The 12602-nt window shown below is 42.3% G+C and overlaps 1 protein-coding gene across 5 annotated transcripts in view; it reads left to right on the top strand.

Annotated features, from left to right (window-relative positions):
* The window catches only part of LOC137430240 (cAMP-regulated phosphoprotein 21), a 247709-nt gene that overhangs the window by 211399 nt on the left and 23708 nt on the right, over window positions 1–12602 (top strand). For all 5 annotated transcript variants that reach the window (XM_068120950.2, XM_068120952.2, XM_068120951.2 and 2 more), the window contains 3 exons: window positions 7146–7249; window positions 10222–10398; window positions 11467–11639. In XM_068120950.2, the coding sequence (XP_067977051.2) occupies window positions 7146–7249; window positions 10222–10398; window positions 11467–11639 (454 nt within the window). The remainder of the gene's footprint in view (window positions 1–7145; window positions 7250–10221; window positions 10399–11466; window positions 11640–12602) is intronic.

The following is a 12602-nucleotide window of genomic DNA, read 5'->3' as shown; positions in this document are numbered from 1 at the left end:
AAGAAGTTTCGGGAACTGAGTTGCGTGCTGATGAGGAGGGGAGTGTCGTTGAAGCTGAAGGGGAAAGGTGTATGCTGCATTGCTGCATGTGTGAGAAGCGTTATGATTTATGGGAGCGAGACATGGGTAATGAACGTAGAGCAGCAACGAAGGCTGGAAAGGGTGGAAATGCGAATGGTTCGGTGGATGTGCGTAGTATCGTTGAGAGAGAGGAAGACAAATGATGAATTGCGAAAGATGATGGGAATAGAGCCTGTGATTGATGCTGTGAAGAGGAACAGGTTGAGATGGTTTGGTCATGTGTTGAGGAAGGATGAAAGTGACTGGTTGAGAAGAGTGATGGAAATGAATGTAGAAGGAAGTACAGGATGGGGAAGACCGAGAAAGACTTGGCTAAAGATGGTGGAAGAAGAAATGTGGGCAAGGGGGTTAACAAGAAGAGATACAGAAAATAGGGCAAAATGGAGAAGATTGTCATGGGGACCGCAAGGCTAACCGCCGCTCTCACAGGGAAAATGGCCTTAAAATGCATGTTGTTGTTGTTGTTGTTGTATATCGTTGTTGGCCCTATCTCCCAATGGTGAAGAATCGTTAAAAAAAATCAAATAATTCTCATATCCGAATCCATATTCAGATGTTCACCAAAATCGAATATATTCTTCCTTGTCTCACACACACAACCGGTCCACCAAGTTTCGTCCAATCCCGTCCACAACTTTTTTGAGATATACTGCTATATTTTGGTTTATCCCTATCACTCAATGGTGAAGAATCACTTTAAAAATTCTACTAGCCAGATCCGAATCTGGATCTTCACCAAAATCGAATAATTTCGTCCTTGTCACAATCGCTTCTTTTCTGCCAAATTTCGTCCGAATCTTCCGCAACTTTTTGAGATATCTTGTTCACAAACAAACTGACAAACAAACAAACAGACAGACAGACAGAGGTGAAAACATATCCTCCAGCCACCTTTGGTGGTGGAGGTAACTATAATTTGTCATCCACAAAATCGACATTGCTCCACTCATTTTTATAATTGATTGGTAAAAACAGGTACATCTATATGTTTTAGTATTGTAGTGTACTTTCCATCATCAACTTTGTTCCATTTATTTGTCCAACCAGTGGCAGTAGTGTAGGCATGATTTTTATCTGGTTGCTAACCAATAATTTTGCCCCACACCTCACTACTGGGCTCGATGACCCGCCCCTCACCCCCCCTTGGAGGACTGGAAGAGGAAAGCTTTATCGAGAGTGTGAGGACACCTTCCTTTCTGGAAGCTCGCTGTTTTATAGCGTTGTGGAATTGACTCACGGATTTGAGTTTCACTGGCGATAAACTAAAGTTCACTGGAGTTCACTGGTGATAAACAGCGTTCGCGGCCCTATCTTCAGCAGCGGTTCGCTCTCTTCGCCCACATGCTTCGTACCACGTGTCACGTTCGCGGCCCTATCTTTAGTGGGTCTTTGCTCCTTTTACCCGCGGGACTACTATAATCGAACCCCTTTCTGTGAGCAGCTTATTTTCACGGACACTGGTCATTTATGATGGCGGAGTGGATCACAGGAGGCCTACTTTGTAGTCATGGCCCTGGATTGGCCTACTGGTCGTTTCTTGCTTATTTTTGAACTTGTGACAGTATTCCCATGTAGTTCAGCTTAACAGCTTATGGGACACACCGCATCTACCTTTAGCTGTGAGTATAAGTCGATAACTTGATTTTCAATCGTATGACTGGACAAACTGTCTGACAACTTCACCACCTCCGTCAACATCATCTGAAGTTTCACAGGACAAACTGCTTTTTGAAAACTCCAAATCACTTGTTTTAATAATAACTTCTGCCTTCTCGTCATGTTGCCATTTAAAAATGCATATGCTTTGTATTCAGACATGTTCTTCTTATTCTTCCGTATGCTAAACATGATGAAAACAGCTTTAAAAAAAATACAAAATGAAAATTTACGATTTTATGTGACCTTGACATGTGACCTTTTGATCTAAAAAAAACCAATTGGTTTCTAGCTTTTGATGGGTGAACCAATTCAGTGACCCAATATTCAAATTCTGAAACATTCAGGTCAATTGAATGAAAATTGACGATTTTATGGGATTCTGACTTTGACCTTTTGACAAAATTATTCATTTGTCTTCTCCATATTGTCACAATAAAACTTGGTTGAAAATTTGATGAGAAAAGCTCACATGATAAAAAAAGTTATGGCCTGGACAGACACAGACACAGACAGACACACACAGACAGACACACACAGACAGACACACACAGACAGACACACACAGACAGACACACACAGACAGACACACACAGACAGACACACACAGACAGACACACACAGACAGACACACACAGACAGACACACACAGACAGACACACACAGACAGACACACACAGACAGACACACACAGACAGACACACACAGACAGACACACACAGACACACACAAAAATTATTGCAAAACCCCGTCTCCCGCTGTGTGGGGCGGGTTTATAAAGTCACACTCCACAAGCGAGAATAAATTTTGGCCAATCAACATCGATCCTACAAACGAGCTGGAACGTAATACATTTGAAACCAATCATTGAAGTCTATGCAGAACATACCCACATACAGTCACGTGAAAAAGTAAGTACACCCCATGTAAAGTTTTGACTTTTTCAACATATTTCAACATATTTCAACATACAGCTATTTGATCTTCATTTCAACAATATTGATGGATAAAGGTGATATAATATAACAAATATCATGAAACATTTACATTTTGTCGTCCATTGTATAATTTAAATAAACATAAATGCAAATTTCGCATGTGGAAAAAGTAAGTACACCCTTGGCTCTAATAGGTGGTATTGCCCCCTTTGGCAGAAACAACCTCAAGTAGGCATTTCTTATAACTGTCTACCAGTCTCTGACATCGACTGGGAGAAATTTTTGCCCACTCCTCCATGCAGAATTCTTTCAGGTGGGCGATGTTTGAGGGGTTTCTTGCATGCACAGCTTGTTTCAACCCCCCCCCCCCCCCCCCACAACATCTCGATGGGATTTAGATCCGGGCTTTGACTTGGCCAATCCAAAACCCTCCATTTCTTTATTTTCAGCCATTCCTTGGTGGATTTATTGGTATGTTTAGGGTCATTGTACGTGACTGTACCACCAAATAGGAACAAACAATACAGATTGTTTAACAATGACCCAGGCCACGATCGTGGTCAACAGCACGCAAACAGTTGTTGCACAAATTTTTCTGGTACACAAAGTCGAGGCTGGTGGAAGAGCTCTAAAGCCTACGTCACACATAGGCGGATTTGTCGGCGACTACTGGCGACTGGAAAAATCGCCACCACCCGCCGACAATCGTAATGAAACCGTAATGGACGGTCTTCTGTAGTCGTGGTTATCCTCCCCAGGTCGGCTGCAGTCGGCAAGAGCCGCAAAGGGGCCAAATATTTTTTTTAATGTTTAAAAACGGCGCGCTCAGTCGTCCTCAAGAAAAATCCGCCATGCTGTCGTGATGGAACCGCCATGCTGTCGTCGGTATCCGTAATAAGACCGTAAAGCGGCCGCAACCCAGTCGCTCATAGTCTTCCGCAATCGCCCCAGCATCGCCCCACCAGCTAGCACGGCAGAGATACGAATGCCATACGGCCTTCCTGCGGCATCTTCCCGACTACGGGCCGACACTGTTGCGGCTGCATATCGACTACAGAAGAACTGCCACGTCTCCCCTGCGGCTATGGGAGACTGACGACGACAGCAGTAGGACTAGTGGCGGCCAAGTTATGGCCATTGGCGACAGAGATACGACTGCCTGGCGACTGCATTACGACATACCACGATTTTCTGGCCAGGTATAAATAGGGGTGGACATTTCAGCTCACTGCAGTATGTTCTATGGTCAAGGTCTACCAAGGGTCTCTCTACCAACATCTATCATGGATGATGAACATAGGATGAAGTCGACGAGCAAAGTACCCTGTCGACGAGCAAAGAGCGTTGTGTGAATCGTCTCCAATCGCCGGTGGTCTTATTGCAGTCTTGCGGACGTCGGAGTAAACCGCCATCCAGGCCCAATGCAGTCGCCGCGATCCGCCATCGGTCGTAATCTAGCCGCCAGACTGTCGCCACGCTGCCGCCGTGCATCCGCAATGCAGTCGTCGTCGATCTTCAACAGTCGCTATCCCACTCGGGGCATCGTCGCAATGCAGTCGCAATGTGGCCGCCTACAGTCGCCATACTGCCGCCTGACCATATTTGACCGCCCGAAATCGCCAGTAGTCGCCGAAAAATCTTGATCGCCGGCAGTCGCCAGTAGTCGCCAAACTATCCGCCTATGTGTGACAGGGGCCTAACAGAAAGGATGAGGACACAATGAAATTAAAGTAAGAAAGTAGATAGTTGAAGACAGAGATCACCGACCTCTCGGCAATGGCGAAGTCATATGCCCATCGACTCAGCTTCATCGCGAGAGATTCCAATAATCTTATAGGCCTTGGTTTCTATTGTGTCAAGCTGAGTAATATGTGAGTCAGAGGAACCACTCCATCAAACTGCAGATGAAAGCCTTGTCGGTGGATAGGAGTTGAGGTGTGCCAAGGGAGGACTTTGTACAACGGAGGATGCCCAGTCAGCTCCTGGCTTTGGAGGCCAACTTTGAAATGTAGCTTGCCCAAGAAAGATCATGGATGAGAGTGAGATTTAAAATCATTCCAAACAGGAAACCTGATGTTATTAGGGACTTGAAGGATATAAACAACAGGCATTAATAACGAATTTAATGTATTCAAGAAGGCGTTGTAAAAGATGGTGCATCAGCGGCAGCAAACTTCCGATTCAATGTTTGTTTTTTGTTTGTTTTTCCCCAAGCGTTTAAAACTTTTATTTCAATTGAATTATACCTTTGAACACTGGAGGACACAAACACCTTGTTTGCACATCCAAAAACATCCAGTGTAGCAGTCATTGGGAAAAATTTTATGCTGTTTCGACCAATCAAATTTGCTAAGGTGGAGAAAAAGCGAGATTCAGACAAAATTGGTGGCGTCTAGCGATGCAATCAAAGATACCTTCATCCAAAATGTCTGTTTGATTCGTGCATCTTTTTCTCAAGAATCGTTCCAAAATCATCAGTTTTTAGAAGGGTTGGCAGTCGGTTCAGCTCTGGACTGTTCCGTTTGACCCATCGGCTTCATATGGTTGTTATCGTGCCTGTTATTTAAAGATAACGGATAAAACCAATATAAATCGTGCTCAGAAATGCAAAGCAAGTGTTGTAAAGACCCTTCCCATGTCCTTTTTCTCAAGACTGCGTCGTTTAAGCTGTTCCATTAACTCCCTAGTTTTGAAAGCGTTTACTGTCGCTTTGCCTTTGAAAATGAAGTTGTTTTTTTTTCTCAGCTGTTATGATAGGGCCTGCAATTTTCCTGATCACCATTTGACTCAAATGCTTGGACGCCATGTTACAACTCTAAATGCATTGAAATTTGTCTCCATGACTCCTGTAAATGTCTATTTTCGGATCCTCGGATAACGAATGCTCTAGTTTGTATTTTAAACAAATGGTTTTTGCATTCAATTTCTTTCTTTTTGGCCTTTTTGTAGGAAAAAATCTCGTGATCATCATTAGTGTCGTGACTTATGAACCTTTTATTCCATAGGGACAACGCTGTGCAGATGTTTGCATGCATTCCTTTATTTTACAGTGTGGGATATCTGTACATTTTATTTTATTTTAAGAAAGTGTTGTTTTATTACCCCCACCCCACCTTTGCTTAGTTTGTGCACCTTCATGCTTTAGTAAGGCAAACAAATGATCTCACGACTGCTTTTTTGAGCCTCATTGGACTTAGTCTGAAAACGGGGGCTTATAGATTTGGTCTCTCCGTCCGTGCGTCTGCATCCATATCTTGGAGATGTATGGACCGATTTTGTTCATAGTTTTGCACACATACAACACATGAAGGTTTACATATGCACAACATTTTGTTTTCGCGAAGCGATCAAAGATGACCGGCTGGCAGCCATTTTAGTTGTAAAAACCCGATGTTGAACAAGTCCTCAACCATTTCTCGGACATAAATTTACAGATGGTGTTCAAACTTGGCAAACAGATAATGAATGATGGCTTACATATGCACGTCATTTATTTTTGAGAACAGATCCAAGATGGCCGACTGGTGGCCAATTTGTTATTTGAATGTGTCCCCAACCATTTATTGAACATGCATGGTCCGATTTTGTTCAAACTTAGCACATGACTGCATTTATGTGCACTTCACTTTATTTTGCAATTGATCAAAGATGGCCGACTGGTAAACTGTCTGCCATTTTAGTTTTAAAAACCCCGATATTGAACACGTCCTCAACCATTTCTCGGACATGCATTTACAGATCTTGTTCAAATTTGGCACACAGAATGAATGAATGGTTACATATGCACGCCATTTTTTTTCGAGATCACATCCAAGATAGCCGACTGGTAGCCATTTTGTTGCTTAAATGTGTCCCCAATCATTTCTCGGACATGCATGGACCGATTTTCTTCAAACTTGGCACAAAGACAATACATGAGTATACATATGCAGAATATATTGTTTCGTCATCCGACGAAAAATGGCCGACCGCCATACAGCAAAGTTACCAAAACCACGGCGGGGGCTTTGACATTTTATGTATTTTTCTTCTTGTTTTTTTGTAGGAATGAGACCGATTCCATCACCACCAGCATGGAAACACTTTTAAATAAGCCTCACTCTTTTTTGTTTTTGTTGTTCAAGAGTGAACACTGCACGTTCCTCACTGATTTAAGTGTTGTGTGAGGAGGAGTTACTGCAAGAATGTGGTTGGTGTGGTAGTTCACGTTGGATAGAGCGGACATTCCTTTGCAACATGTCAAAACTCATTGAATGGCTTTAATGTCGACTGTTCTTCCTTTGGGGTTTGACTGATGAACACCCACATTGAAGATTTATTCATTTTGTGACACGACACCGTTGTATGTTTAAAGCCTGCTGGTTAAACATGTTAGGTTTTTTTTTCAGCCACGAACTGAACTGTATACTTGGCAGAACTGAACTACAGCAGATTGATTAAGCTCTCTATATGTGGTCGTTTCCTCCTCAGATCATCTATGAGTTACCTGCCCACACCAAGCCTCGAGCAGTTGAATTTTCCGAGGACTGCCTCCCCAGCTGGTTCTCAGCCCACTCATGCACAACACTACACAGGTGTGGCCCATGTCACATTAACTTGTATTGCTATCAAAATGTAATGTAGAATTCGGAAATTTTGTATTCAGCTTTCTGTGCATGTAATTATGTTACTCCTGGCCCCCTCCTCTTTGTGATGCTAAAATAAATAATTTAGTCCTTCAACATTTCGGTTCACAGCAGATAAATTGAATTAATTTCCTTTTTTATAGCCTGCAATCAATACTTGGAGAAATATAGCTTTAATCGCATGATAAAAACCACCTTTTAGAGGACATTTTTCCCCGCAAGCGGGGGTTGGCCTTTATCGGGAACTGTGGTTGTTGTTGTTTTTCGGTCCCCTTTTTGAAGCAATGTTTTACGGCCGGATGCCCTTCCTGACGCCAACCCTTTTTGCCACCTTTAACGACAAGCAGGGAATTACCAGTGAACTGGTACTCAATTTGCCGACCTCGGAAGGATGACAGGCTGAGTCAACCCCCCTGGCGTTAATTCAGCGATTGACCGGGATTCGAACCCAGGATCCTAGGATCCTAAGCCGGCACCCTAGCCGCTAGCCCAACACCAGGGACTTTTAATCGCATGATAGGATAAGATAATTTTGGTTTTGTTATCAAATACTAAAGAAAAGTCCAAAGACTTGGGATATTGGGTTTACAAAAACATCTGATTAAAAAATACATAAATATAAATCAATATCAAAATTAAAAACTGAGAACTCTGCTATTCAAAAAGTTTAACATAACTAAATTAATAGTTGATTGAAAAATCATGAAAATTAAAAAAATAGAAAATCGAAATTAGCACATCACCAATGAAATGTGAATCGGAAAAAGGTAAAAAAAAAAAAAAATAACACCTTTAGAGGCCATTTTTCCCCGCAAAGCGGGGGTTGGCCTTTTTCGGGGACCGTGGTTGTTGTTTTTTGGTCCCCTTTTTGAAGCAATGTTTTACGGCCGGATGCCCTTCCTGCCGCCAACCCTTTTTGTCGCAATCGGAAAATGGTAGAGAACTCATAATTAAAAGTGAAAAAGTCATAAACAGACAATATACAAGCAACGTATAAAATTAAAAATCAGAGTAAAATGATCGAAACAAAGGAAATGTTAAATGATTTGAATATTAATATTCAACAAATGTGAGAAAAACTGGGTCAGGAGGATTGCTGGAGTGAAGTGAGTGAATTGAAGGAAGAGATTGGTGTGCAGATGGTATTTGGAGCTCAGATGGCAGAGCACTGGTACGGTTTTCCAGAGGACCTGGTTTCGATTCCTGGTCTGGGCATGTAATTTTCCCACATATATCAATGTAATTATTTAATCCTGTTCATTAATCTAATTACATCTACATTCCATTTGTCCATTTTTTTTTTTTGTATACTGAATCGAGGCTCGTGAAAGAGCTAACATTTATTTCACAAACAAATCAACCAGACAAACAAAATATACAAAAAGAGGGAGCGGAAGACAAGATGGGGAGAGAAGGGGAAGCACACAACCACAACATTTGAGAGCAGGGAGAAGTGTGGGAGGGAGAGGGCTTGGGGGCAGGAGGCGTGGGAAGGGGAGGGGGGGGGGGGAGGGGGAGAGGTATAAAACACAAGGGGACCGAAATTAGCGGGGGTAGAAAAGATCAAGGTTTTGGATGGGGGAGGATAAGAGATAGTGGTGAGCGTTGTTGTTAGCGTTAGGGGAAAAGGTTGGAAATGAGTACAGACTTGACAAAGTGTGACTAGTTTAATGCGCCGATCAACAATGGGAGCAATAGTAAAAGCATGTTACAAATATTTTGGACAGGTAACCCTGGGAGGAGAAGGAGAAGGGAAGAAAGTCGATCAAGAATTTAAAAAAATTAACCTGCTGCAGATTGGAGGCAAAAATCAAAATCGTTTTCTGCTTTCCGTAATGAAGTGAAATGTGCACTCGTGAATTTGGTTCTTATGACGTGACGGTGGTGAGTCAAATCGCACCGATACGTGCTTTCCAGCTCCATTTATTCAGGCAGCCAAACAATGAATCCGCATTGAGAAAATGGCTGTTATTCACGGCCCTGCGAAAACAAAGCACCGCGATTAATATATTCCAGTGCCTTTGTTTTCCTGTAGCTTTATGCGACTTTTTTTTTACAAGTCATGAATTATTATCTTGCAATGTTTTTCTAGGGAGTATCGTGTACATTTTAATTACATATTCGAACAAGAACAGCATCTCGGTGGACCGCATACCTCCACCAAGCTGAACAGTTTATATTTTGTATCCCACTGATAGGCCGGATCTGGAGTCGGACCTGAACCAAAATCTAATCGGCTTGTTCTTGTTACTTAACCAACTCAGTCACCAAGTTTTGTCACAACCTGTCCACAACGTTTTGAGATGCTCACAAACAGACAAACAGGGGTGAAAACATACCCTCTGTCCACCTACAGTGGTGGAGGTAAAAATGTGAAAGCCCCCTCCAATAACTTCCAGATATACATCAAACCCTTTTTACCCTATTCCCTGTGCTCTGAACTTCCTTTTCTTAATTTCCTTTTTCAATTTATGCTCCTCTCTCACACCACTTCCTTTCCTTACCTTACCTTTCCTTGCCCATGCAATACGTAAACGTCCACAAGATTTAGACAAATGTGAACGGGACAAATTAATTTTGAATTTGCAGCACATTTTTGAAATCGTCTTGGTATTCTCATCTGAGTACATTGTTCATCGCCCTTGCATCCCAGATTTGAATTCCACATACTCTTTATTTCTCCATTGTCTAGTAATGTCCTTGTAATTCATTTTAGAAACTACAGTGATATTTCTAATGGCCTTGTCCTATAATGTAAAGCATGTACAAGTTCCTCATTTGGCCTTGGATCACTTAAAAAGTAGGTAAGGATTTTTTTAACCTTTAAAACCACTTCGCATTACATATTGTTTGTGTTCTCCTTTCTACTGTTTTGTAATGGATGTCTTGAAAGATTACAAATTGTTATTTGTGTGATGCAGTTTATGGCTACCTCCCTGGCCAGAGGCCACCATCTCCCCTCGTTCAACCATTGAGAACCGTTCCACCTCTCCCACCCAGCCTTCCTCTTGGCCTGACTCCTGGGCCTCCACCTCCCACAGCCCCTTCCACAACAAAGTCTCCTCCAAATGCACTCACCATTGTCCCCAGCATGCCAGGTTTGCTCTCCTGCAATTTAAAATTTAAAACGATGTTGTGCCTTTTTTTTTTTGGGGAATAATCTGCAAGGATTCCAGTGGGATAGTGTGCCATTCTTTGGTGCGTGCTGTTGATCTAGTTGGTTCTTTCCTCATTGTATGACCTGCAGTGTCTGCAAATACCTTGCCAAAACCAGTGCCTCTTGGAAAGATGCCAGGTTTGTGAGAGGGGTTTCTGACGCGAAACGTTATTAACTTCAACGCGTGCTGTGATACAACTCTACCAGTGTTGTTTTGATTTATTAACGAAAGAAATTGGCCTTGGTGCAGTCTTTGACTCACAAACAGTTTGCAAACTTTGGGTGCTCCTGTTTATATTGGCGTGTTATGTCAGGGCAACAGAATGGATTAAAAATAACCATTTTGTTGTGGAAAAAGTCAGTGCGCTCCAGAGACCTTGAGGCGGCTTTAAAATATTTTTTGTTTTCGTGAAAACAAGACCAGCAAAGAATAGTTCTTGAATTATCTTGGAAGAAACTTGGAAGAAGAACCAACGATGTTTAGTGGGGGAGGAAGGAGGAAATGGTGTCTTGGAGAGAAATCTGCTGTAGATTGAGAATGTAATGTGAGAGAATCTTGCAACATTTTTGAAGCGCTGTCCCTTTTGCCCTCCCATGACGATGGAACATTATGCTGGAGTGTTCAAGGATGGTAGCAATTAGGCCAAGTACAACAACAACTGGTGAGTTATTTTAGTCATCTAATATTCAACTTCAAATTGGTATGATCCATTCCATGAAGTTGGAAATAAAATCAATAAATCGGTTGCATTTGACAAGTTGATGACTGGTAGTGGTGTAGTTGTTGTGGTGAAGGGCAGAATTAGAGTGATTGCTGATATGCTCATCTTCCTTCCAAGCACCTAAAATTAATTAAAGTCTTAAGAGAAAAATGAAGTCTCAGTATGGCATGCTATTTAAAATTGGTCATCCACGACGGCAATTTCTTCATATATCTAACCAGTGTGCCAAACACCTGAGTACTTCTTGAGTATGTAATCACCACGTGTTACTGTGTCGTCATTTTTAGGGATTTCTCCAAGCGGGCATCCAGGCATGTTCATGTTGCAGTTAAGCCTTCCAGGTGGATCACATCCGACTAGGCCACCCTCTCCTCCACGTCGATGCCAGCGACGTGGTTACAGCTTGGAGCAGAGGCCTCCACGTGTTTGTGAGCTTCCACGCTCAGAGAGCTTGAATCAGGTGGGGTTTTCATCAACCAACTTGGTGAAGGTGCTGTAGGTATGCCTTTGGTATGTCAGTTAATTGCTTATAGTCTTCCAGCTTTTGAAATTGTTGATGGCGCAATTTCAAATAAAGGGGAATTGGATTGAATTTGAGCATGTGAAAGTCCCACTTTAGAGGGGTCAATATATGAAAAAAACTCACCTAACCCCCAAAAATTTGATACAAAAGGTTTTTCAATGGATTCTGGTACCATTGGGCATGCTAAATAACACACTAAAAATCTAGTAACATCTCACTTCCGGAAAGGGGTCATTTTCAAGATGGCGTCCAAGATGGCCACCGGGAGCTTAAAATGGCCATATCTCAATTATTATTCAACCTAGAAAGGTGGTTTTGGTGTCTAACCCTAGGTTTTAGGGCCCAAGGAATCCAATTGAACCAATAAAATTACCATCAGTTAATTATTTATTGACAAGTCCAAGATGGCATCCCAAGGTGACATCCTGATCCAATAAAATGGCTCTGTCGAATAGTAGTCAACCTAGAGAGATTTTTTCAGTGTGTATACCTAGGTTTAAGGCACCCAGGAAATCATCAAAATTACTTAAATAAGCACAAAGTAATCAGGTAATCCAGTAAGCCAGGTTTACCAGCCCATTAGGCATTTGTTGTCTTATACAGTTAGTCGCTATTCATCGTCATCCTCCGACTCCTCTGGAAGAAACTTATGTGGATTGTCACAAACTTCAAGTTGGCACGGTCCACAGGCAGTAGTACATAGTAGTCCATATCGTCTACAAGAGCAGTGGAGTGTCTTGCAGGCAGTGGAGCAGTTACAATGAATGACCTTCAAGAGACTGTCTGGAGCAGTGTTCATTCTTGACATAAGTGGGACAAACTGATTACCCCTGCAGGCTCCACCCCCATTTCATGGCATCCATACCCTCTTCTTTTCCCATCCACACCATGATCTGGTAG

Source organism: Myxine glutinosa, chromosome 6, assembly GCF_964187855.1.
Source record: "Myxine glutinosa chromosome 6, kmMyxGlut1.1, whole genome shotgun sequence".
Classification (NCBI taxonomy): Eukaryota; Metazoa; Chordata; class Myxini; order Myxiniformes; family Myxinidae; genus Myxine; species Myxine glutinosa.
The sequence above is the reverse complement of the archived record's forward strand: the minus strand, read 5'-3'. Positions and strand labels throughout refer to the sequence as shown.